Genomic DNA, 27884 nt, shown 5'->3' with positions numbered 1-27884 from the left:
GTTCCAAGAGATTAAATATGGGGTCTCAGCTAGTTAGAAAAAGCTTCTGTGATGAAGTGACATTTCAGCAGAGGACTGGAGAGGAGGTAGAGAGTGTGACCAGGGAAGGGAATGGCTTGGGGAGAGGCTTTAATTTGGGAATTGAGGAATTGGGCAGGCAAGAAAAGATCAGCAAGCAAGTGAGAGGAAGAATGGTGGGCAATACTGCTGGAGATGTGGTCAGGGTGGAACATGGCGGCAGAACATGTGAACCATGTGAAGATTTTGGACTGTGAAGCAATGCAAGCCATTGGTGAGTCTGAAGCAGGGGTATGACCTAATCAGTTCAGGTCATATATGTTTTCCATTCCCTTGAGAATAATCAAGCCAGGAGTAAAGCCAAGGCTGAGTGAGATTGGGCTAGACTAGGCTATGGCAAATTCTCCATGGTTATGAATGTCTCTTTGGGCAGCTTAGCACATCTTGACATGTTCTTGTGTGAATCTCACATTCTCAAGGATCATAAATATTACCGTTATTACCAAATAAAACTGGCTAACGTTTGTGTAGCACTTTAAGGCTTTTACAGACACTATCTATTTGATTCTCAAAGTAACTCTGTGAAGTAGGCCCTGCTATCAGCCCCATTTTATATAGGAGTGGGGTGCTCAGCAAGGCTTACTTGCTTATAGTCAGATAAGTACTAGATCTCAGAAAGGCCAGAGTAGGGTCCTGAACCAATTCTCTAACTCAGAAACCTGTGCCCTATTCATTTGGTCATATAACTGTCAAACAGAAGGCTCCAAAACACTAATGAAGATTTAGAATATTTACAAGGATGAGTAAGAATATGAATTTGGGGGGTGGGTGGGACCAACAGATTCAATTTTGAACATGTTGAATTTGAAGTGACTACAAGATCTTCAAGTGGAGAAGCCAGTAGACACATATAAGGATGTGGAGCAAGGGGAGGATTATAGTGGGTCTGTTCTGTATTTATTTTAGAGTTAAGGGTCTTCAGAGCTTGCTACCTTGTTATGGGACAAATCTAGTGGATTAACCCTACCAGTGGTTAGTCTACTATCAACAGAGAGATGATTCTATAGTAGAAAAGCTTTTCTGTTCTGGAAACCAAATTTAAAACTTGACTATATTAAGCATTTGTCTTTTAGGGAGAAATCTATAAAGAGAATATAATATAATCAGTCAACAAACATGATTTACAATACCATGATGGATATTGATAACTTAATCATGTGATTCTAACTTAATTAAAAAAACTAGTTGCCAAATATAACTGCGTAGCTAGATTCCAGGTGGGCATGACAATCATGTATAATGAGCTGGTGTAGGTGGTGGTATGAAAAAATGTTAGGGGTAATCAAAAGCTCAATTTGATCAGTGATGTTTAGGTTTTAAAACTAATCACTTGCTGCTATAAAAGTACACTTTCCAAAGAAACCCGCCACTGTTTTGAGCCTACAAAGAGCAGTCTCCTTTGTAGAGGATACTCTGTGTTTTCTCTCCACCGATAGATTCTAAGCTCCTTTGGGTTAAAGACCACCTTTGTGTGCCTCAAAACTTCTAATATGGTGCCATCCAGGCATTCAATACTTGTACAACAAAGGAAGGAAGGCATCAAAGTAGTAGTGAAAATTGGGACATTCAGTCTTTTTTTTTTTTTTAAGATTTTATTTATTTATTTGAGAGTGAGAGAGAGAGCACAGCAGAGGGTGGGGGGCGAAGAGGCAGAGGGAGAAGCAGACTCCTCTCTGAGCAAGGAGCCAGGACCCCGGGGTCATGATCTGAGCTCAAGACAGATGCTGAACCCACTGAACCATCCAGGAGCCCCGGGACACTCAGTCTTAATGAGGCTCTTAGGTTGACCAAATGAAATTTCTTTGGTTAACTTGGATAGTGATATGGGGTCATTTTTGGAGTAACCTCTTTTCTCATCTAAGTCCCCACCCAAATAAGTAAGTGAGTGAGTAAGTAAGTAAGTAAATAAATAAATAAAATTTGAGATGTGAAAGCTTATTTTTACAAGGCAAAAGTCATTATATTGTTAAAGCTGTATTTTCAAATAAGATGGCAAATTGTTTTATCTGGAAATTCGTACTTTAAGCAGGTCCTGTCCTCAATATACAGTGTGATTACTACTAAGGAAAAAATCCCACCTCCACATAGACAAAATAACAGCAAGGAAATTTGCCAAAATGTATACTACCCTCTACCATTTAAAAAAATCTATTTTCGTGGCGCCTAGGTGGTTCAGGCAGTTATCGTATGCCTTCACGGCTCAGATCATGATCTCAGAGTCCTGGGGTCAAGCTCTGTATTGGGCTCCCTGCTCAGCATACCCTCTCTCTCTGACCTTCTCCCCTGCTCATGCTCTCTCTCTCTCAAATAAATAAATACAATCTTTTAAAAAAATCTATTTTCAAAATATCTTCAATATGAATTAGAACTTCTGTTACAAAGAGGTGTTTTTTTTTTAATTCCGTTTTCCTCAAAAGAGCATATAGTTCTAATACAAGAGATTTTTGCACCAGTAACCAAAGTATATTTTTCTGAGCCCAAGTATTTTTTTTAAATAAAATAAAGTCCCTGGGGTGTTCAGTAAACACTCGGTAATGAGTAAGTTTAATGCATCTATTGAGGACCATTTCCTAAATACACTCAGCACATTAAAAAAAGGCAGAGGATGTGACAGAAAGCTTTGGTTACAAAAGGTGTGGGAATTTTCCATGAATCACACAGATTAACCCAGAGAATTAGGCATCTCTTACATACCTTTGACAATGACCAGTGAACATATAAATAGCTTTATGTTTTCTCTGCAGCACTATTTTTCACCAAACCAAATTCTTCCTTCAGGGGTGTTGACTAAATACTTCTGCTTCTCTCTTTACACTGTGAATCAGCTAAAATACACATGTCCAGATTTCCAGTCATGATCTTCCTACCCCTTTGCTCACTTTCTCTGAAAAACGTTTTTTTTCCTCCCTGATTAAAAACATCTTAACCTCCCACCATGACATTTTTTTTTAATTCAGAAAAGTATAAATAAGGAAATCACAATCATTCACAATCTCACTGCTTTTAAACAATCACAGTTTATATTTTCTTCCATCTTTTAAAAATGAGTCTATGTATATAAATAATATTCTTTACACCATTGAGATAAGCTGCACTGTTTTTGTACCCTGCTTTCCCCCCTCTCCTAGTTAACACTATTTATAGGCATTTCCCCTTGTCATTGGAAACTTCATTTTTTAAAAAGATGTATTTATTTATTTTAGAGAGAGAGAAAGAGCACATGCAAGCGGGGGTGGGGGGGGAGGGCAAGGGAAGAGGCAGAGGGAAAGGGAGGGAATCTCAAGCAGACACCCTGCTGAGCACAGACCCTGAGATCATGACCTGAGCCAAAACCAAGAGTCAGATGTTCAACTGACTGAACCACCCAGGCACCCCTATCAACTTCACATTTAATCAGTGGCATAATAATTCACCATGTCAATATACTCTGTTTTTCAAGATGCAAAGGTCTCCGGGTCCTAATGGGCTGTTCAAACCCATTTTCATGACCACTGGTGAGTGACCTTCCTGAGGGCAGCTCTGCTCCTTACTCATCCGCATCTGGACACTAACTCTCTGGAAGTGCCTGACACCAGACTGAGCTGGCTTAGAGGGAATTGGGTCCCAAGCCTTAAAGAGACAGAGGTGCAAAGGGACAGATCAACCATGCTTTGCCTTCCACATCACTTGAGTCTTCTCAGCTTAAAAAGGAGGCCACAGAAGCAAATCCCTCAGCAATTTTTTAAAAGGCTTAGGATAGAAGCTTTTTTCCTTATGCAAAGTTGCACCCAGAACAACGGGGAAATTAAGAGCAGGAGGAGTCCTAGGAGGAGGAGGAGGAAATGGCAGCCCCACCCGACCGGCTCAGGGTGGGAGCAGAGGTGTTCGGAGGATGACTGTACATGCTCAGAGACACAGTTAGGTTCCGGAATCTTAATACTGATTAGTTGAAGAGCCCAGGCTGACAGAAGGAAGGTGATGGACCAGAGCGAGTACCGGGAATCTGATTTTTCTGAGGTGCTGAATTAAGAGATGGGAGGTGTTTGGGGAGGGTGGGGGGTGAACAGAAGAAACAGGAGAACCTAAATGGATGGTGATCGTTCACTTTGTAATCTGGCTCCTTCCTCCAATTTCCCCACCTTCATTCAGAAGACACAAATCACTGGGGCACAAATCATACAGCCATTCATTTTCATGTGAGTGGATTCAGCTTAACCCTAAAGCTGTGAACAATCTTTTCTTTAACATCTTGTGACTGAAATGCCCTTGGGAAGTCCGAGGAAGTCCATGAGGATCTTGACCTTTACCACCAAGCGCCCTAGGTACTTGGGAAGCCATTTCTGTGGCTAACCCTGCAGCTGTGGAAAGACCACCTCTTAGATCCTAGACCTTTCTCCTGGCCCAACCTCTCCTCTGACTCTCAGCTCCCCTTATAGGGTGCTGCTCCTGCCCTCTGAACTCAGGCTCTTTTTGGGGTCCCCTCAGAAACTTTGCTGCTGGGAATGTAAAGAACACTCCAGCCTGGCAGGTACACAGGGCCTGCTGGGAGAGGACACTGAACATGGATTCTGTATTTCTCAAAATTGTGTCCAAAATTATGTATCCCAGAAACTACTAGAGATTAGGGATGTACATGGTATTTTAACACAAGTCAGTTTAATAGAGAAGTCTCAAGACACCTGTTTTACGCTAGATTCTAGGGTGTTTTTGTGCCAAAGTCTAGGGTAATTTTTCCCCTTGGTTATCCCCAAACAAAGCCTAAATGTTATATTATTTTTTTAAACTATACTTTAGTTAAGTAAGTAATACACAAAAAACATATGCTTGTTATAAAAAGTAAAAAGTTCACATTTTGGGATAAAAAAGGCCAAGTCCCCCTTCACATACTTATGTACTCCCTATCCTGCCTCATGGGAGAGAACTGTTAACAGTGTGGTTAACTGTTTCCAGATAATAATAGATTATATAGAATTTTTTGTTTTATACAATGGAGTTATATAATACATATTATCTGCTGACTTGCTTTTTTTTAAAAAAACTTAATCATATATCTTGGAAATCTTTGCATGCCAGTGTATACAGGTCTATCAAAAATTTTAAATGAATTATATATAATTTTCCATTCTGGGTATATAAACAATTTATTTAATAAATTCATTAATTTATTTAATTTGTTACTATGCCTTATTCATGGGCATTTAGATTGTTTCCAGTATTTTGCTTTTATGAACAATGCTGCAGTGAACATCCCTACTGATATAACTTTGCATATGTGTGCAGGTATTTTTTATATGAAAGCTTTCTAAAAGAAGAACTGTTAGATCAAAGACAATATCCACTGAAGAACTGTTAGATCAAAGACAATATCCACTAAGTTTTTGACGGATATTGTAGGAGAGGGAAAACTTCACTTTTTTTCCTGCTACCAATCAAGTTCATTGGCTGGGGACTGATAATTAGACTGATAAAAGAAACAGGAAACACACAGAAGTGTATTAACATGTACATTGCACACAAATGGGAGCACTCAGTGATGAATAACTCAAAGTGATGGTTAGAACTTGGGCTTGTATAGCATCTCAACAAGAGAACAAGACATTTTTAGAGAAGTGACAAGACAAAGGAAAAGGACTTGGAGTCTCTAGGGCAGAAAATTGTAGGAAGGTAAATATAGGGGGATACTAGTGGAAGAGAAGGGCCTGTTAAGAGTTTGCTATGTAGATTCCTCTGGTGCCATCTCTGGGTTGATGAGGGTCTAGAGCTGTCTCTGGGATGGGCTTCTGCCCTTCCTGGTAGAGAAGGGAGGAGGGACACCTTTGTAAGTGTATGTCCCGCTTTTAGGTAAATAGGGGGAATGCCAAGAGCTTTTCTTATATCTGCTTCTCAAGCGCCTTCAGCTCAAAATAATCTTTATGCCATAGTGGCATATTTTGGGATGGCATATTCTGCTCCTCTTCAATATCAAACGATTTAATCTAAAAAGTCTGTACAAATTTACACTGCCACCATCAATGTATGAAACAGTCCACTTCCATATATAGCATATTCACAGAATACACTATTGTTATTCTTTTAAATAATTTAAATGGATCAAAGATAGGATCTCATTATTGTTTTAGTTTGCATTTCTCTGATTACAGCAAGACTTCTTAATATTTATGGCAACTTTTATATATTATGGATATATATCCTTTGTTACATTTGCTGCAAAAGGACCTAAAGATTTAAACTGTGTAACCATCCTGGGAACACTTTTCTCCTGCCAGTAGCTATTTGAATTGCTGAGTACTAGGTGTAAACAATCACATACTATAGTTAATCATGTAGATATCATTAAAGGGAAATAGTGTTTCAAAGAAATAGCTTACTAGTACATGATTAACTGACAAGTAAATGGTTCAGAGTCTGAGAAATTCCAGAGAAGAAGAGAGGGACACCAGGTGGGCCCAGGAACTTGTTCTGAACTGACCCGCTGGCATTTTTGGATGAGGAGGTTGGGAAGAATCTGTGATTTTCATTGTGTTCTTTAGACCCCTAGGGTTCAACAGAGAAGCCAGGGGGACCCTTCCCCACTTCTTCCATCAGAGCAGCTCCTCTTAGGTCTGTTGATTACACTTTCATTTTAATAAAGCACAATATTCCCTTACTTGGGGGAAAAAAAAAGTGAAAACCTCCAGACTAGCACCACAAGCCAGAGGTGAAAAGCTAGGCTCTGAAGTCAAACTGTCTAGGCTTGAGTGACAGTTTTGCCACTTACTAAGTAGTTGACACTTGGCAAGTTACTTAATATCACTGATGGTCTGTCTGCTCACCTGTAATATGGAGTTAATAATATCTTGTGCGTAGTTGTAGGGATAGAAGGAGATAATGCATATAAAGCCTGGGCTTAAAAACACTCAATAAATATTACCCAGATATAAAACTATTGTTACAGGTGTTAAGATATCTCCATGTTCCGAAATGCTTGGGGAGGATTTCGTGGAAAAGGTGGATGCTGAGTTTTGCTGGAAGAATGGAGACGGTGGGGATGTAGAGATTGGGGAAGGGACCATCCAGAGGTAGAGCCAGCTGGGCATGATCTATTAGGAAGACACAACATGAATGAGGCAGAGTTTATTTATGGGCTACTGGGAGATAAGAATGGATAGATATGTTGGTACCACATTATGGAGGGCTTTGAATACTTGACAAAGAAATTTGGACTTGAACTTTTAGATAATACGACATTTTTCTTCTTGCACACTTTGAGAGGCACAGAAACGCTGCAATAGTCTCATCACTTAGAAATCTTCATGTGCTCTCACAAAGACATACCCTTTCACATTTTTTAAAAGGGAAGAAATGAAAAAGAATGACGTATTTATGAAAGCACTAAACTGACAATAATAATGAGAAGTGGGAAGAGACAAGACACTGACAGAGGAGCTAGACTAAATGCAGAGACAAAGGCTGGAGAAGGGAAGGAGTCGAGTGCACCTGATGTTTGGTGGCAGGTACCAAGTCTCACGGCTGGCTGTGCCTCAATAATTTACCCTTTGTTATCTCTGTCTGGAGCTTTCCAGTCTTTCACCGGTAGCCTAATCGCCTAGGACATTGCTGGCTGTAGATGCTTTTAACCTGCCCCAGTCTTCATCCAAACTAGCTTTAGGAAGCCCTGGAAGTCCAGTGTCTACTAGCCTGTCACATGCCCATGGATGCACAGAGAGATGCCTCTTTTCTTCTTGCGAACACCTTTGTTTGGGTCCTATTAGCCGTTTAGCTAGGTTATTACAACAGAGTCTCGCTGCCCTTCCCACCCTAGACTTTTGCCCTCTGTCTGGGCTGCATACCACAGCCAGATTAATTCTGACCTACAGCTTTGATGGTGCCACTCCTGTTCAAAAACTGCCTGTAGTCAAAGTAACATTTTTCCCTAAATACAAAAGGAATACATGTTCAAAGCAAAAGCTTGGACAATACCAAAAAACTCAAAGGAAAGAAAAATTTTCCATAGTGTCACCACCTAAAGATAATCCGTACCATACCAAGCTTTTTATGCTGCTTTTTAATACCTCATGAATTATTTCCCCCTATTCTTTGTTCTTCTGGTTGGTTACATTGAAATGAGAGGAATAAAGTTTACGTATCCAACTCTTACTGTAGGATATTTGGGTTGGACTGAAGATCCTATTGCTTACGTTTTTGTACACAAATTATGGTTTTTCTTAGGAAAAATTCCCAGAAGAGGAATTTATGGCTCAAATGTATTTATGTTTTAAGGTTTTCTTTTCTTTTGTAATAAATACTGATAAATTGCCCTCAGAATGGTGTACCATTTTATCCTTCCACTGTAGATAGGTGTACCCATTACTACTGAATCAAAGAGCAGCATCTTGGGCTGGAGTCAAGCATCCCCTCAGGTTGGCCCTACTGCCCTCATGGGCTTCTCTCTTCCGCTACAGCCCTCTTGCCAAGTTATTCTCCTCTTACTTTACCCATGCTGCACATGTTACCTCAGCAAATATCTCAGAGCACCACCAGGGAAGGCAGGAGACTATTAAGGTTAAGAGGGAAGGCTCTGGAGCCAGCCTACATGGGTTTGAATCCCAGCTCTGCCCTATAACTTCTTGCATGTGGGGAACAATATTAACACCTCCACCACAGGGTGGTTGAAAGAACAAGAATGATTTCAGACACATAAAATGCTTCTGATGGTGCCTGGCACATAGTAGGTTTTCAGTGAGCATTAGCTATCATTAATAGCAATTAGGAACCATGCTCCATCTTAGGCATGGGGGATCCAGGTGTGAGAAAACGGCCAAGGTCTCTGCTTCTGCAGAACTAATTCTAGATACTATTAAGTGCCCAGCAGAGAATAAAGAGGGTGTTGTGATAGCAAGCAATAGGGTGAGAGGTGGGGCATCATATTCAGTGGCTAAAGAAAGCCCCTGTGCGGTGGTTACCTCTGAGCTAAGACCCAAGGGCCGAGATGGAGCCATCCTTGAGAGGAGGGCCACCTTAGGCTTTGGTCTCAGGGGACAGGAGCTTCAGGACTCATCTCAGAACTCATCACAAGCAGATAGCTGTTTAAATGTCCTCCCTGTCTCCCCCCAACACTCTTTTAAGGCTAATAATACATGGGGGTATATTTTGATCCTTTAGCACCAGGAGTCATGTGGCTCGGGCTTACTCTCTTCTCACTCAAGTCATTAACCCTGGTGGGCCCGTGGCCAAGTCAAGAAGGCCTCATGGGTGCTGACGTGTTTTTACTAATTGCTTCTGCTTGATTTCCTGCTTTGTTGAACCTCTTCTTGATCCTCTTGGTTTTCTGTTCCTGCTCCCTTGAAGGACCTCCCTTTTGTTCTCTGAAGTCACTGTCTCCCTGACAGGAAATGCACTTTAGCGAGCCAAATGCATGATGGCGTTAAGTGGAATAAAAAAGAAAACCTGAGTCTCCAAAGGAAAACGAGTTTTCTCCATATGCTGCAACCTCAGGCACAGAGAGGAAGGCATCTTCCTTCTTCCTCCTCCCCTTTCCTTCCCAAACCAAGAACCTGCCTGGGTAAAGGGAGAATTGAGTTGGCCGCCCTCAGGGGCTATGCTTCTAGCTGTGAATAACAACCAGCAAAGGGCTGCCCCCCCCCCATCCTGTTCCCTCCCATGGAAGTGATATAAGCACTCCTGGGTGCTCTTCACTGCCTCCTTTGGGAATCTGAGCTTTCAGGGTGGAATGGCCACTCGGCGCTATACATGGAGTGGAGGCCTCCTTCAGAGGTCCCACGGTTCCTGGTATGAAAATGTCAGACCTCTCAGGGACAGAGAAGATGCAATCAGTTTCCACCAGTATCTAGGCCAGTTGCTTTCACACTTTTTGATTATGACCCACAGTTTACATCATGACCCAGTTACACGTAAAATTACACTTGCTCTCCTTATGGTGATACATTGAAAAATATGGGTCACATTTCTCTAAATTGATTTTCAAACTACTAATGGATTGGACCTGATTTTTTTTTTTAAATGTTGTTAAGTAACTCAAAGGCATCTGTCTTGGGTCTTGCCCTGACTTTTCTTGTTCCAATAATATAATTATTTAAGTGCCTAAGTTACATTGAGAGGTTTAAAAACTTTGTACTATTTGATCCAGTAATTCATCTTTGAATCTACCTCAAGGAAAGAAGGTTACAAGAAGGGGGATCAAGGGATCACCAAGAACATTCTGTTTTTAGCCAAACGTTTAACAACTTTGGGGGGAAGATGCAAATATGAAAGTTGGATTTGATTTTAGACAGTGAAAGATATTTTTTTAAAGATTTTTTATTTATTTGGCAGAGAGAGTGAGCAAGAAAGCACAAGCAGGGAAAGGGGCAAACCCATGTAGGCTGGCTCCAGAGCCTTCCCTCTTAACCTTCACAGTCTCCTGCCTTCCCTGGTGGTGCTCTGAGATATTTGCTGAAGTAACATGTGCAACATGGGTAAAGTACGAGGAGAATAACTTGGCAGGGAGAGGGAGAAAGAGGCTCCCCACTGAGCAGGGAGCCCAATGAAGGGTGGGCTTGATCCCAGAATCAGGGATCATGACCTGAGCCGAAGGCAGACGCTTAACTGACTGAGCCACCCAGGCGCCCTTGTGAAAGACATTTTTAAACACCTAATCCACTTTCCTCATGTAAAGTATTAGATGTAGTCACAGGTAGTTGAACAACTATACTTAAAGAGTATTTCCTAATAGCTCAGCATTAACCTGGAAGGAAGCTCTAACATGACACTCCATTGGCTTCTGACTTAAGCCCTAATGCTCAGAACCATCTTATTACCAGTGACTTGGATGAAGAGCTGGAAAACAGTTCAGGCAATCCCCAGATGGCAAGGTAAAGCATTTGAGTGAAAGAATTAGGATTTAAGAAGTCCAGCCAGGTAGGAAAGATGGGCTGAAACTAGCAAACTGAACTCATTTAGCAAAAACATAAAGAATGTATGTGGAAGTTCAGGGGTGCCTGGGTGGCTCAGTTGGTTAAGTGTCTGCGTTTGACTCAGGTCATGATCCCTCCCTCTACCCCTCACCCGGCTCGTGCTCACTCTCTCTTAAATAAATAAATAAATAAATAAATAAATAAATAAATAAAATCTTAAAAAAAATACGTGGAAGTTCAAAATGTGAATGGCACAAAAACCAGGTGGGTGCTAACATTTGTTTTTCCTCTAGGATGCTGTTTGGCAGCATCCTCAGCCTCTACGCCCAGTTGTGACAACCAAAAATGTCTCCAGACATTGCTAAATTTCCTCCAGGGGACAGAATTTCTCCAGTGGAGAGAAACACTGAGATAAACTGATATGCTACTCGGGAAAAAGACCTAACGGATTTTTGTTTACAGTAAGTGCAGTGAATACCACCAGCAAAAATAACAAAGCAAATGAAATCTGAAGCTGCATTATTCTAGCACCACGAGCGATTAGATTACTGAGGGCTTACTCTCTACCTGCCACTATAGTAAGGTCTCTGCATGTGAATCCTTACTCAACGTTCACATGAACCCTATGGGGTAGGAATACCGCTGTCTCCATTTTTCAGTGGAGGACACGATGTCTAGGACATAAGTGACTCACTCAAAATCTCACAGCTGAGGTGGTGAGAGCCCGCGCTTTGGCCCATTGAGCTATGAGAGTCTTTAATCTGTATATTAGGTGTACACCTACAGGAGCATCCTGGGAAGAGTCAGTGCCCTCATACACCTGGAATGTAGCTGACAGGTGAGAAATAAGCCACTCACCCAGGATCTCAAAGCCTGTAGTTGAGGTCCCAGCCTCCACTCAGCTCACTGACTTAACTCGTACAAAATTCTAATATGTTCTTTCTTCTATCAGCAGGACAGTAGAGTAAGTTTTGGAAAGATTGTCAATAAAGGTGGTAAATAGTATGCGGTGGCCCTTCAAGGGTTAAGTTTCAGCTCTGTGGAGACATTTCTCTTCCTGGGACCCTGATTCTTAAGACCTGTAGCTCCGGGTCCAGGGGCAGAGGTCATGAGGATCACAGCCTTCCCACTCCAGGGTCAGGGCCTGCCACATTGCCCTCTGAGGCCAGACTGTGAAACTAGGAGGCAGAGTGGCCGAGGGCTAAGGTCTGGATGGAATCCTACCAAAGTCAGAGCCAGGGTGCCGCGGCCGGGTAATGACCTATCTCCTCCCTCATCCCCCTTCAGTGGCAGGCTTGGAGCTCAGGTCTGTGGACCTGCAGAGCCCGAGGAACAACAAGGAGCATCACACACAGGAGATGGGCCTGAAGCGGCTCATCGTGCGGCGGGGCCAGCCCTTTGGGCTCCAACTACATTTCAACAGACCCTTCCACTTTGGGACAGACTACCTCACCTTTGTGGCTGAGACTGGTGAGTTCACCCGGCCCCAAGGCAAATTCACCGGTAGGGCTCCCACCTCTCCTTTCTGAGTGTCCCCTCCCCTATCTTTTCCTGGGATCCCCAGGACCCTGTAAGTGATGTTAAGAAAGATTTGGCCAACTCAGAAAACTGCAATTGTGATAGAAACAGCTTATTTTTCAGTACGCAACAGATGCTGTGCTAACTTTATACATATTATTTCATTTAATCCCCATGACCAGAGTTTCAGGTGGGTACAGTTATTATCCCATTTTACAGATAAAAAAACTGAGGCCCACAGGTCGTAAGTGGCTTGCCCAAAGACACCCAGTGGCAATAAAAGCCTTAAGCCAAAAGGATTAGCAAGAAGGTGAGGGTCCTCCCAGTCTCCCTGGAGTCATGTCAACATAGATTTTAAACCTCACTCTGGGATCATTCTCTCCCACACAGGACCAGTGTCCATGGAGTTGCTGGGAACCCGAGCCACCTTCTCCCTCACCCAGGCTCGAAAAGGCAATGTCTGGAGCGCCTTTGACTTCACCGTTGACACCAACTCGCTCTTAGTCTCCCTTTTCACGCCAGCCAATGCAGTCATTGGTCCCTACACTCTGAAGACAGAGATTTCTCAGGGCCAGGGTCACAGTGTGGTTCACCCCCTGGGGACTTTCATCCTGCTTTTTAACCCTTGGAATGCAGGTATGACTTGCTCACAGGCTGTAATGCTAACCGGATCCACTGGGAATGCTTGGTGAGGTTCTTCTGAGAAAGCCCAGAAGATAAAAGCCACCTATCTATGCCATATATTACCATGTGCTCACTAAAAACCACCTTTACCAAATAATAATAATAATAATAAAATAAATAAATAAATGGCATGATGAAAATGAACATGGTGTGAGGTTAAGTGAAATAGATTAGGAAATGGAACACAGTGGGACCCTAATTGTATTACATATATGTGGAGAGAAAGAATGGTTGGAATACACCAAATTGTAATGGTGGGTGTCTCTGAGTAGTGGGACTGAGTGATTTTCATCATCTTCTTTCTGTCATCTATATTTTCCAAATCTCTACAACAATCTTTCTACTTTTACCATTAGCAAATGATAATCATTATGTTCAAAGTACAGAATCTATCACTGGCCTCTAGAAAAGCACAGTAGTCTTGATTTCTATTGCCATCAACCTTCCCCTCTTATCCTGCAGGACACTGTCATCACTGTCTTTTAACTTTATTACTCTGTTTTTTGCCCCCTCCACTATTTAACCACTCAGAGGATGATGTCTACCTGCCAAGTGAAATACTGCTGCAGGAGTATATCATGATGGACTATGGCTTTGTTTACAAGGGTCATGAAAGATTCATCACTGCCTGGCCCTGGAACTACGGGCAGGTAACACTGTCACTGAAAGTGGGCCTGGAGCGGGTCTCCTTAAGCTGGTTCTTAATCAACTCTAGTAGCCCACAAAGGGCCACTAACATAAGTCAGGGTGCGTGGCGCTAGGGCAATTTCCCATCCACTAAGAGGGGCAAGGAAGGAAGGGGAGATGTCTTTGAAGGTTTTTGTTTTTGTTTCAAGATTTTTAAGTAATTTCTACACCCAACATGGGGCTCGAACTTACAACCCAGAGATCAAAAGTGGCATGCTCTACTGACTGAGCTCCAGCCAGGTGCCCCTTAAGTTTTTAATATTTTATATAAAAAACTTCAAACATAATTCAAGTAGACAGGCTACTAAAATGAACCTATCTCTCAGCTCCAATAGTGAGCAATTTATGGCGAATCTGATTCCATCTATACCAGGGGTTTGCAAACTATAGTCCCCTGATTGTTTTTATATAGCCCCTGAGTTAAGAGTGGTTTTCATGGGTGCCTGGGTGGCTTAGATGGTTAAGCATCTGCCTTCGGATCAGGTCATGATCCCAGGGTCCTGGGATCGAGCCCCACATCAGGCTCCTGGCTCAGCAGCGAGCCTGCTTCTCCCTCTCCCTCTGCCTCTCTCCCTGCTCACGCTCTCTCTCTCTCTGTATCACTGTGTCTCAAATGAATAAATAAGATCTTTAAAAAAAAAGAATGGTTTTCATATTTTTAAATTGTTGAAAAAGAACTAAAATTTTTTTTGATGTGCAAATTATATGAAGTTTAAATTTCGGTGTCCATAAATAACATTTTATGGGAACACAGCCATCCATGTTCATTCACTTACGTATCATATATGGCTGTGTTGATGCTACAGTGGCAGAGTTGAGTAGATGAGACAGAGATCCCACAGCCTGCAAACCTTAAGTACTTATTCTCTGGTCCTTTACAGAAAAAGTTTGGTCTATACTGTCCCCATCCCTCCCGACTCATCACTGGAATTTTTGGAAGGAAATTGTAGATACTATATCATTTAATCCAGTAATACTTCTGTTTATAGCTCTAAAAGATGATGACTCTTCCTGAAAAACAATACATTATCATAGCTGAAAGAATGAACAGCAATTCCTTTAATAATATCAAATATCCAGTCAGTGTCCAAAGGGTGGGACTTTTGGCTCTGGGCAACTTTTCCACTCCCAACCACCAACCGCGACTGGTGTACTTTCTGCCTCCCTCCCACTGACATCTCTGCTCCATCCACACTCACCAGAAGGATAGTGGGGAGAGAGCAGGGGGCCTTGTCCTGTTCTCTGTGACAACTTGTGTGATATTTTGAAATTGAAACAAATACCAGTGCATTTGGCAGCCAAAAGGGTTGCAGCATGTGTCGCTCTATATGTTATAAACGTATGTCATGAGCCTACACTGGCTTCTCCTGGGCTCCCAGCTTCAGCTGAACTCCTCTACCTGATTTCAAGGCTCCCCACACTCTGCTGCCTCTCCTCTCATGGCTGCCCCTGTATTTATCCATCTGATCTTTTCTACTGCCTCATGTCCCCCAGAAACAAGAATCTCTATGCCCTGTCCTTGGCACCACCAAACTCAAAGACCTCAGGTGAACATCTCCACTCTGCTCTCTTCCTGCCCAGCTAGTCCTTCAAAGGCCCCTGTCACCAATGGCCTTCTCTGATCTCTTGGTCAACAGGGATCTCTTACCTCCGAACTCTGTTTGCATTTTTCCATCAGAGCCCCGCAGGTTAATTTTTCAGAAGTCTGAATCTCATACATTCCCAATTTGATTTGTAAGCTCTTTGAAGGCAAGACCTTGTCTGATATTTAACCTTACCTCTATCCCCAGCACATATGCCCCATCCCTAAAAGTCTGTGTTACGGACTTGAAGTTTCAGGATGCTAGACATTTTTACTCTTCTCTTTTCTCTCCCTTGAAATCACTTGGAAGTTTGAAGAGGACATCATAGATATCTGCTTCGAGATCTTGAACAAGAGCCTGTACTTCTTAGAGAACCCGTCCAGAGACTACTCCCAACGGAATGACCCGGTGTATGTCTGCAGGGTGGTGAGCGCCATGGTAAGGATAGCAGCCCTCCTGCCTCTGTCTGAGGATGATCTGGGCTTCCCCAGGGGCACTGCGGAAATGCACCTGTCTGGCCTTTGCAGATCAACAGCAATGATGACAGCGGTGTACTGCAGGGGAACTGGGAAGAGGACTACTCCCAGGGGGTCAGCCCGCTGGAGTGGAATGGCAGCGTAGCCATCCTGCGGCAGTGGTCAGCCAGGGGCAGGCAGCCTGTGAAGTATGGGCAGTGCTGGGTCTTTGCAGCTGTTATGTGCACAGGTGAGTGAGGGGGAGGTGGGAATGCAGAGCCATTCATTTAATTTTCGCGATAACCTTTTGAGGTTGGGTTCTGATGATCTCCATTTTCTTTTTTTTTAAGATTTTATTTATTTATTTGAGAGAGAGAGAGAGCACATGAGAGGGGGGAGGGTCAGAGGGAGAAGCAGACTCCCCGCTAAGCAGGGAGCCCAATGCAGGACTCGATCCAGGGATTCCAGGACCATGACCTAAGTCAAAGGCAGTCACCCAACCAAATGAGCCACCCAGGTGCCCTGATGATCTCCATTTTCACATAAGTTAACTGTGGCTTGTCCATAGCCCCCCAGCTAAGGAATGGCGTACACGTGGACTCTTACCCAACACACTCCATAGTCTTGAGGAGTCTTGCATCTTTGCCTAGGAGGGAGGTTGACCTGTTGCAATCATTCGGCAGTCTCCTGGATGGCAGGGGGCCTATTAGAATTGTCACCTGGATAGAGAAGCTTGTGATCCCAAAGTTGAGGCAAAGGCAGCTTCCTTCTACCATGGCTCAGGCTTCTCAGGTCCAGGGGAGCCTGGAGTCAGGGACAGGCTGGGGGAAGCTTGAGGTGCAAGAAGATGGTCTGGAAAATCCTGATCTCACCTGTGGGCAGAGCTGGCAGCTCCCAAATACTTCTCGGAGAGATTCTTGAGGAGTTAACAACTGGAGGTTGGCTATTTTGCTAACTGCCTGCATGGAGCATCGTTTTATTCATTGTCATTTATTACAATTCAGTGCAAAAGTGTTGATTGGATTATCTGTGAAGACGAGGGAAAGACAGAATACTGAGGTGCCTGCCTGTCTCCCCCCATGCAAAGCAGGAGCCCCTTTCACAGTGCTACCTGTTACATTGTGGTGCTCGGTCAATGTTTGCTGGATGAACGGATTGGCTCTCAGTTGGAGGATGAGGGAACACAGAATGGGGAAGACAGAGACAGAGGCCAAAGACAAAGTTCTAGATTTTTCTGAGAGGGACAGCATAGCTTGGCAGTTAGGTACGGGTGCTGCAGACAGGGGAGATGTTTAAATCTGAGTGTTCAAATCAAGTGACCTCACTTTGCTCTTCCATTTTCCCCGGAAAATGCTCAGCACAGCACCAGAATTTAGTATGGCCACATTTTCCTATGCTGGGAAGTCCCTGGTTAGGCAGGTGTCGTGGAGGAGGACTCGGCCCTTAGACGCTGGGGTGAGAGGGTGAGGTCTAGGTCTGCATCCTTACTCCACCTTGAAGCTTCTCCCTACTCCCGGGCCCTAGAGTCCTGGGGCCACTGAGTGAGGGGACAGCTGCTTCCATCACACAGCCTCTGGCCACTTGTAGCCCTGGTCTAGCTGTCACCCCTGCAGAGGGGTTGTGAAAAGCCCAGGAGCTGTGCTGGGAGTGGAGAGGTGACTGTGAACAGGTGACTGGCTCCCTTTGGGGTCTTGAATCAATCAAAACAAAAAGATTGGTCAATCTCAATAGTCCTCTTACTTTTCAAAGCATTATTATCCTCCCAGCAGCCTCGGGAGGCACCCTCTGCTCCTCCTGAGCAAGTGAGAGTAGGATAAACCTGCATCTAAACTCCTCATCTAGGCCAGCATTACTTTAATCCCCAAGCCAGGCAAAGACCCCATCAAAAAGGAGAATTTCAGACCGATATCCCTGATGAATATGGATTCCAAAATCCTCAACAAAATCCTAGCTAATAGGATCCAACAATACATTAAAAGGATCAGCCACCACGACCAAGTGGGATTTATCCCCAGAATGCAAGGGTAGTTCAACATTCACAAAGCAATCAATGTGATAGAACACATTAATAAGAGGAGGGAGAAGAACGATATGGTCCTCTCAACTGATGCAGAAAAAGCATTTGACAAAATACAGCATCCTTTCCTGATTAAAACTCTTCAGAGTATAGGGACAGAGGGAACATTCCTCAAGTTCATAAAATCCATCTATGAAAAACCCACAGCGAATATCATCCTCAGTGGGGAAAAGCTGAGAGCCTTTCCCTTAAGATCAGGAACACGTCAAGGATGCCCACTCTTACCACTATTGTTCAACATAGTACTAGAAGTCCTAGGAACAGCAATCAGACAACAAAAAGAAATAAAAGGTATTCACATTGGCAAAGAAGAACTCAAACTCTCTCTTTTCACAGATGTCCTGATACTTTATGTGGAAAACCCAAAAGACTCCACCCCCAAATTACTAGAACTCATACAGCAATTCAGTAATGTGGCAGGATACAAAATCATTGCACAGAAATCAGTTGCTTTCTTATACACTAACAATGCAACTGTAGAAAAAGAAATTAGAGAATTGATTCCATTTACAATAGCACCAAAAACCGTAAGATACCTCGGAATAAACCTAACCAAAGAGGTAAAGGATCTATACTCTAGGAACTACAGAACATTCATGAAAGAAATTGAAGAAGCCACAAAAAGATGGAAAAACATTCCATGCTCATGGATCGGAAGAATAAACATTGTTAAAATGTCTATGCTACCCAGAGCAACCTATACCTTCAATGCCATCCCGATCAAAATTCCAATGACATTTTTCAAAGTGCTGGAACAAACAATCCTAAAATTTGTATGAAATCAGAAAAGACCCCGAATCGCCAAGGAAATGTTGAAAAAGAAAAACAAGGCTGGGGACATCACGTTGCCCGATTTCAAGCTATATTACAAAGCTGTGATCACCAAGACAGCAGGGTACTGGCACAAAAACAGACATATAGACCAATGAAACAGAATAGAGAGCCCAGATATGGACCCTCAGCTCTATGGTCAAATAATCTTTGACAAAGCAGGAAAAAATATGCAATGGAAAAAAGACAGTCTCTTCAATGGTGCTGGGAAAATTGGACAGCCACATGCAGAAGAATGAAACTGGACCATTCTCTAACACCATACACAAAGATAAACTCAAAATGGATGAAAGACCTCAGTGTGAGACAGGAATCCATCAAAATCCTAGAGGAGAACATAGGCAGTAACCTCTTTGACATAGGCCACAGCAACTTCTTTCAAGATACATCTCCAAAAGCTAGTGAAACAAAAGCAAAAATGAACTTTTGGGACTTCATCAAGATAAAAAACTTCTGCACAGCAAAGGAAACAGTCAACAAAACTAAGAGGTAACCCACAGAATGGGAGAAGATATTTGCAAATGACACTACAGATAAAGGGCTGGTATCCAAGATCTATAAAGAACTTCTCAAACTCAACACCCAAAAAACAAATAAGTCAAAAAATGGGCAGAAGACATGAAAAGACACTTCTCTGAAGAAGACATACAAATGGCTAACAGACACATGAAAAAATGTTCATCATTAGCCATCAGGGAAATTCAAATCAAAACCACATTGAGATACCACCTTATACCAGTTAGAATGGCAAAAATGGACAGGGCAAGAAACAACAAATGTTGGAGAGGTTGTGGAGAAAGGGGAATCCTCTTACACTGTTGGTGGGAATGCAAGTTCGTACAGCCACTTTGGAAAACAGTGTGGAGGTTCCTCAAAAATTTAAAAATAGAGCTACCCTATGACCCAGCAATTGCACTCCTGGGTATTTACCCCAAAGACACAGATGTAGTGAAAAGAAGGGCCATATGCACCCCAATGTTCATAGCAGCAATGTCCACAATAGCCAAAATGTGGAAAGAGCCTAGATGCCCTTCAACAGATGAATGGATAAAGAAGATGTGGTCCATGTATACAATGGAACATTACTCAGCCATCAGAAAGGATAAATACCCAACTTTTACATCAACATGGATGGGACTGGAGGAGATTATGCTCAGTGAAGTAAGTCAAGCAGAGAAAGTCAGTTATCATATGGTTTCCCTTATTTGTGGAACATAAGGAATATCATGGAGGACATTAGGAGAAGGAAGGGAAAAATGAAGGGGGGTAAATCAGAGGGAGAGATGAACCATGAGAGACTATGGACTCTGAGAAACAAACAGGGTTTTAGAGGGGAGGGGGGTGGGGCAATGGGTTAGCCTGGTGATGGGTATTAAGGACGGCACGTACTGCATGGAGCACTGGGTATTACACGAAAACCAATGGATCATGGATCACCACATCAAAAACTAATGATGTATTGTATGGTGACTAACATAACATAATAAAACAAACAAACTAACAAAAAAATAAACTCCTCATCTAAACTCCTCACCTCGCTGGGTGAGGTGGGGACTTTTGTTCCAAAAGTCACATCTGGCCCTGGGCAGGTGTGCGCGTGTGTGTGTGTGTGTGTGTGTGTGTGTGTGTGTGTGATGGTGGTGTAGGTGGTGTAATATCTGCTTTGTATAAGCAGATCTTAACTACTTAAGTGAAATATTAAGTGAAATATTACCTCAGCTTTAAAAAACCTTTGTAGTACTATCCTGAGATGCCACAAGAGGATGCTGTTGCCTTATCAAAGATGCTTGTTGCCTCTACCTGCAGGTTCCCTTTGTCCCTGAGGTTTTCCACTTACCTCTGTAAGTCTGTATTGCCTTTCTATCCTTTCTCTGATGTCTTTCTTACCTCCTCCAAATCCTTGTATTTCAGTAGAATTACAGATGCAGAATTTCAGTACTGAAAATCATCCAATTCCTTATTTTGTTACACACAAGGAGACTAAGACGCAGAGAAGTTAAGCCACTTACTGAAGGTCACACAGCTTCTCTCCTGAAACTGGCCACAGTATAAGGCCTAACTTTTCTTATTTTCTTTCGAATTAGCAAATGTTTTAGGTTCTCTGTTTTTAATGTGGAAAGCTGCTGAATGAAAAAAGCCCTAAATGATAAATTGAGTTCCTTATTGTTGTTTGAAGTAACCTTCAAATGATTTCTTTCTCCTAGTGGGATGGAGACCATCGATGGGGCAGGTAGGCAACAGGGTTCTGGGCCTGGGTGCAGTGCTCTGAGAATAAGGGAGTTACAGGTATGGATCTGCAAGAATCTTGGCCTTCTTTCTCTCCTCCAGCTTAAAACTTAGAAAGGATGCATGGGAAACCAATGATTCCGCTTGAAATGAACTCAGTGATTCGCCACGCTTTCCTTCTCTTTAGTGATGAGATGTTTAGGTGTTCCAACTCGTGTGGTTTCCAGTTTTCGTTCTGCACACAACATGGATGGGAACTTAACCATCGACACCTACTATGACCAAAATGCAGAGATTCTGTCAACTCGGAAGCGAGACAAAATATGGTAAGGGGACGCCATCTTAAACAGACCTCTGCTCCATCTCAGGACGGGCAGGGAAACTCTGACACGCTTCTCTCTGGTCTTGAGGCAATATCACCCTGCCCTTTGTGGCTGGTGCCCAGAGAGTAATTCCCCAACCTAGGAGGCTGTTCTGGATAATTAGATCATCATATCACACTCATTTCAGAGATAGACGACTATGGGATAACATTCCGAAGCCCACAACCGAATGAAAAGATTGTGTGGTCTGTAAATCCTGATCTCAAAATCTGTATGCCTCTTACTCTTCCTTCTTTGAGTCATTCTGTTTGTGCCATTCTCTGCTTGCCCTGTTGGGCCTGGACTTGCTGCCTCTGCCTACTTCCTCAGTCTCTCCTGCTTCTTCCTCCACCTACCTCACTTCCTCGCTGCATGCGTGCGTGCGTGCGTGTGTGTGTGTGTGTCTGTGTGTGTGTGTCTGTGTGTGTGTGTGTGTGTGTGTCTGTGTGTGTGTCTGTGTGTCTGTGTGTCCCTTCATTTCTGTATCTCTAATCTCTTCCCCTGGCTCCTTTTTCCTCTGCTCTACTTCAGATCTGATTTCCTGTTTTTCCTTTCCAGCCAGTTTCCAGGTAAGATCTTTGAGTTGTGTGAGAACTAGCGGCTGTCCTAGGAACCCCTCCCTCTCTGAGCTCCTAGAGGGCAAAGCATCCTCCATTCAATCAGCAGTGGTCTATCTGGGAAGGTGCTATCACTTATGTAAAATTCTGTGTATGAATGCATAATCTGAATCTACTCATGAGGAAACATCAGACAAGCTCAAAATTAGGATCACTCTGGCAAATAAATAAATACTGTATTCAAAATGTCAATGTAAAACAACAAAGGCTGAGGAACCACTCCAGATCCAAGCAGACAAAGGACGCTGCACAACTAGATGCAATGTGTGATCCTGGACTGGGCAGAAAAGAATGCCGTGAAGGACGTTACTAGGTCAATTGACAAAAGTGAAATATAGACAGTAAATTAGATAAAAGTATTATATCAATAGTAAACATCTGAGGTTGATAACTGTACACGATTATGTAGGGGAAGATCTCTTTTCTTAGAAAATACACGCTGAAGTAAAAAACAAAAGGAAAAAATGTATTTATAATCTTCACATCCATACTGAAAGAAAGCCAATGATAAAGCAAATGTCAATTATACTTTAATTTTAAAAAACTGATATAAATTACAGCACTCAGTATAGTGTCCAGTACCTGGCAAATCTTCTGAAAACGTAAATCTTCATCTTCTTACTCTTTTCTGTAGGAATTTCCACGTCTGGAACGAGTGCTGGATGATCCGGAAAGATCTCCCGCCGGGATACAATGGTTGGCAGGTTCTGGACCCCACTCCCCAGCAAACCAGCAGTGGTGAGTGAGGCCCTTGTGGAAGGAAGGGTCTGGGCTCTGTGGGGAGGCTGGTCAGGGGGACTGACCACATGAGCAGGAGGCCCGAAAGGAGCAGTATTTTTCTCACTTCGTTGCCTTCAGCTGGGTAACCCAGATGAGTCACGGACCTCTCAGTTGCTTCCTCACCTGTGAAGTGGGGAAGATGATGATAACTACCCCTTCACAGGGTGGCTGTGAGGATCAGGTGAATTTGTGGGAACCTGAGAGCACTCGGTGGATGTGGGTCTTCTCCCTCCCATCTCCCTACCTGCCCCTGTCCCCTCCCCCTGCCACCAGCCACCTCAGTCCACAGGCTGGCAGCTGGCCGCCATCCTCAACTTTTCTTCCCTCCACAGGGCTGTTCTGCTGTGGCCCTGCCTCCGTGAAGGCCATCAGGGAAGGGGAGGTCCACCTGCCCTATGACACCCCATTTGCGTACGCCGAGGTGAATGCTGATGAAGTCATTTGGCTCTTCAGGGATGGTCAGGCCCAGGAAATCCTCGTCCATAATACCAGTTCCATTGGGAAGGAAATCAGCACCAAGATGGTAGGGTCAGATCAGCGCCAGAACATTACCAGCTCCTACAAGTATCCAGAAGGTGCTTGGGGCCCTGGGGATTCAGGGTGGGGGGGGGCGGGTATAACCTCCTTTGTGTGCCTCCCAATGAGGATGGTTCGTTCTTGTTAAAACCATCATCGCCTGATCACCTCCTCCTCATGGAAAACTCCTGGGGGCTTTCCTGGACCCTGGCCATGGGGCCTTAGAGTTGCTGGATTGAGCAAATAAAAAAAGAGGGTGCCCATTAAATCTGAATTCCAGATAAATTCAGGCAAGCAAATATTTTATTAGTATAAGCGTGTCCCAAATACAGTATGCAGTATATCTAAACTAAAAATTATTCATTGTGTATCTGAAATTCAAACTGAATGTCCTTTATTTTTCCTGGCAACTCCATCCTAGGGTCATATCACGATTTCGTTATGTCATGGCAGTGGGGGTGGGAGTAAGGGGGGAGGTGGATGCTTACGGAGGGAAAGGATGCCTGGCCTGTGGAAGAGAGTAGATGTCCCTGCAGAGAAGGCCAGGGGGAGTCAGGCTGCCTGAGTGCCAACCAAGGCCCTGCTAGGTTCTAGCCGTGTAAGCCTGGCTGTGTTCTTACCATCCCTGTGCCTCAACTTCCTCATCTGTAAAATGGGTTAACGGCACCCCAGAGAGCTGTTGTGAGGGCAGGTGAGTGGATACACAGAAAGCACTTGGAGCAGTGCCTCTGGTGCACAGTAGCTGCTCTAGAGAAGTCCACAGTTTGGGGTGAGTTGGGATTCAGCCTGAATGTTGAGTAGCCCCCAGGAGCAAGAGCTGAGGATCTGTTTAGAAGACGTGAACATGTATTTTAGAAGTGAGGATGCTGGTGGGGGAAGAAGTCTCTGGCTTTGATGATGACGACAGCATTGATGGTGACAATACTGACGGCAAAGAACAATGCTGGGTGCTTGTATTCAGCAGCTCACGTAACTCACGATTTTGGCAACTCTAGGAGGCAGGGAGATATACCTGGGTTATAGATGAAAGAACTGAGCACCCAGAGATTAAGGGAATGTGCCTGGGCAAGGATTTGAACGCAGCACCCAACAACAGCAATCCCCATGTTCTCAGCCATGATGCTGTCCCGCCTCCTGATGCAGCTATTCATTCATGTGGTTGGGGCTTTGGGAGGGGAGCTGGGAGTTTTTGGGGTGGTTGGTTTCCCAAAGGAGGTCCCTGGTCCTCTCAGTCTCTCCTCACTGAGGTCTTTCCTGACTCTTCTTTCGGCCAGGATCCCCCGAGGAGCGATCTGTGTTCATGAAGGCTTCCCGGAAAATGCTGGGCCCAAGAAGGGCCTCTTCTCCCTTCCTAGATCTGCTGGGCTCCAGGGGCTCGGAGGCCCAGCCCGCGCAGCTGCAGCTTCACCTGGCCAGGACCCCCGAGTGGGGCCAGGACCTGATGCTGAAGCTGCATGCCCGGAGGATGCCAGACAGAGTCCACCCCCAGGGTCCCATCAGACTGGTGGTGCACTTCAGCGCGCAGGCCCTGTTGCACCAGGGTGACACCCAGGAGCCCCTCTGGAGGCAAATAGTGCACTTGAACCTGGACTTTGGGAAGGGTGAGTATGAGGTAGGCCTGGAAAGGCACCAAGAAGGATGGGAACTTTGGGGTCATGAACAAGGCTGGGGATGGTTCAGCCAGATTACACGGCAAGCCCGGCACCCCAACACACATACATGCCAGGCAGTGAAGCTGCTGGTGGCAAGAGGTTGCAAGTCATGTGCTGTACTCTGACACCATCCCACCAGGGGAAACATAGCAGTGACCTCTGGGGGCGGTGTGTATAGGGTAAGTACGCTGTATCTCTCTCTCTCTCTCTCTCACACACACACACACACACACACACACACAAACATACTTGCACACACATATAGACTCACACACATATTCTCTCCCACGCATACACATATTCTCTCTCCCTCTCTGTCTTTCTTTCCAGACTCAAGGTGTCTTTTGTCTGTGCTTAGAGATACAGTGGCCGCTCTTGCTACCCTACGACAATTATAGAAACAAGCTGACAGATGAGAAGCTGATCCGGGTGTCTGGCATTGCCAAGGTGGAGGATACGGGGAGGTCCATGCTGGTCCTAAAAGATATCTCTCTGGAGCCTCCCCACTTATCTATTGAGGTAAGGTGTCTGGACAGAGATGGGGCCCAGGAGCCCTCTGACTCCCCCAACCCAGGGGCTTGGGCTACGGCAGTGATCAGAACAGAGTCCCTGCCTCAGACACCCAATAGATGATTAAAGCCCAGTATGATGTTATCTCATGCTCTGTGCAAAGTGCAGGGCAGAGCAGAAGGCTTCTGAGAGGAGGTGACATTTTGTGGGGGATGCATAGGAAGACACTGTCTGGAGACATGAGATGGAAATGAAGGCATTTTAAGTAAGGAAAACGCTTTGCAGAGGCAGAGAGACACGAGAGGTGTGGCTGGGAGATGGAGGAGAGGAGTCGGATTTGAGAGAAAACACAAGTCAAATTCCAAGGGTGACTGCAGATAATAATGTCTGCGTGACAGGGAAGAGGAAAGACAATGAGAGGTAAACCTCGGACGTTGAGCTCCAAGATGGTGTGGCTGGCAGGGTCATTACATGAGGAAGGAACCCAGGCGGAAGAAGGGTAAATGGAGGGCAGAAATGTTCCCCGTCTCCTGTTACTGGGTTTTTCTTCCCTTGAAGCCTCCTTTCCCCAGCCCCACCCCCCATTCTGAAGGACTTGTCCTCTGCTTAGTCCCAACCTGGCTTTGCACCTGCTGGATCTGGTAGCAGCATACTCACCCCCACCCAGAACAAGAATTGAGTGGCTCCACATCATCAACCACCTGGTCCCCTGACAGTTTTCACCGGGCCCTGCTGTCAGGTGGTCAGGCCCTGGTGTGGCCGACAGTGGGCAGAATCACCAGCGCAGACACAGCCTGGCGCTGAGGTGAGGGCCCTGCCTGTTACCCAGAGTCCTGGCGACCAACAGGATCTGGTGCAAGCACATCAGATGCTGAGGAGGCTATTAATTGGTCCACATTGGTAAGGGACCTGGGGATGATTTGTGTGAATATGAGGGATTCCAAAGACCTTTTTACCTGTTCTACTTTGACGCCCTCATTAGAGTATAAGGGGTTTGTTTCTTTCATTTGAATTTTAGAGGAGTCAGGGTGTGTTCTTGCTTTTCTTTGATTCTTTTTTTTTTTTTTTTTCTCTTTTTGAGCCAGAACATGTCCCAAGTATGATCTGGGTGGTCAGAACTCATTTTAGTTCAACATTCGTTTATCAAATATCCACCACTTGGCAGGCCCTGAGCTAGGCATGAGCTCTAGAAGTGAGTAGGATAGAATCCCTGCCTCCCACTCGCAAGCCAAGGCCATGCTGCCCTATGACACAGACCTCACATGGGAGGCACAGAACACACCTGGAAAAACTCACGCTGTTTCTACTGTCAGAGCAACGTGGGGGAAAGATCCTGCCTAGGGCCTGGGAACATCTGGGTTAGGTCCTGGCTCTGCCATATTGTGTGACCTTGGCCTTGGAATGATATCACTGATAGCATATAGATGGCACATATGACACCACTTCCTTACCCCATGCCTGTATCAGACACTAATTGATCACAACTCTCTCTGACACTGGATTTGTCCTTGGGAATCTTTCCAACACACCAATCCTATTAGCCATGATTAACAGATTGGAGCTGGCACTTAAGTTGAAATCAAATTGCCATCCTGAACTAGATGGTGGGGAAGGAAATCAATTTCAACGTGGTGCCAATTCCCAGCTGGTAGCGGCTTCCTGAAGCATTGTGACCTTCTAAGGCAGGTCAGGATACATGTTAGTTAACCTTGAGTACTCTCAGCTCATATTCTTCTCTCCCTGCAGGGGTTGAGCACTCAGGCAGCAGTCCCTGGAGGTCAACAGAGGGATGGTGACTGAACTGGAGTACAGAAATGAGGCCAGTTGCCCACAATATCCCCACCTTCTCTCCACACAGGTGTCTAAAAGGGCTGAGGTGGGCAAGGCCCTGAGGGTCCACATCACCCTCACCAATACCCTAATGGTGGCTCTGAGTAACTGCACAATGGTGCTGGAGGGAAGTGGCCTCATCGATGGGCAGATTTCCAAGAAGTAAGTACCATCTGTCTCATGCTGGTCTCTGGCAAGGGGCACCTTGTGGGGTCATAGGATGGTCCTTCGTCTCCTGGATGGTGCCTACTTGCCCCCACGAGTGCACCCTCCTTGGGGAAGGTTGAGCTTGGTGGTATTGGGGGGTGGGAGGTGCTGATCCACCAAGAGGGGAAACCAGATCACCCACCCTGGCAGTTGCTTAAGGCTCTAACAGGTTCTTTTTGACTTTCAGCATTGGGACTCTGGCACCTGGACGTACCATCCAAATTCAAGTGGACCTCTACCCCATCAAAACTGGCCCCCGCCAGCTGCAAGTCCTCATCAGCAGCAATGAGATCAAGGAGATCAAGGGCTACAAAGACACCTTTGTTGCTGCCTCCAGGGCTTCTTGAGCCCCCGCTCCACCATCCCCCCGCCCCCACCCCCTTGCTCTCCCAATCCCCCA

The 27884-nt window shown here is 44.6% G+C and overlaps 1 protein-coding gene across 1 annotated transcript; it reads left to right on the top strand.

The window, feature by feature from the left end:
* Nucleotides 1-231: 231 nt before the first annotated feature.
* On the top strand, nucleotides 232-27831 carry TGM7 (transglutaminase 7). The gene is made up of 13 exons (XM_025883759.1): nucleotides 232-292; nucleotides 12237-12419; nucleotides 12858-13103; nucleotides 13683-13801; nucleotides 15731-15859; nucleotides 15949-16126; nucleotides 21198-21336; nucleotides 22624-22727; nucleotides 23102-23344; nucleotides 24560-24886; nucleotides 25296-25456; nucleotides 27306-27439; nucleotides 27672-27831. Exons 1-13 carry the CDS (start codon nucleotides 232-234, stop codon nucleotides 27829-27831), a joined length of 2184 nt encoding a protein of 727 aa, XP_025739544.1.
* Nucleotides 27832-27884: the final 53 nt, after the last annotated feature.

The sequence above is a fragment of the Callorhinus ursinus genome, unplaced genomic scaffold (assembly GCF_003265705.2).
Source record: "Callorhinus ursinus isolate GAN/ISIS: 27379988/994484 unplaced genomic scaffold, GSC_fseal_2.0 scaffold25, whole genome shotgun sequence".
Taxonomy (NCBI): domain Eukaryota; kingdom Metazoa; phylum Chordata; class Mammalia; order Carnivora; family Otariidae; genus Callorhinus; species Callorhinus ursinus.
This window is presented reverse-complemented; position numbering and strand designations above follow the sequence as displayed.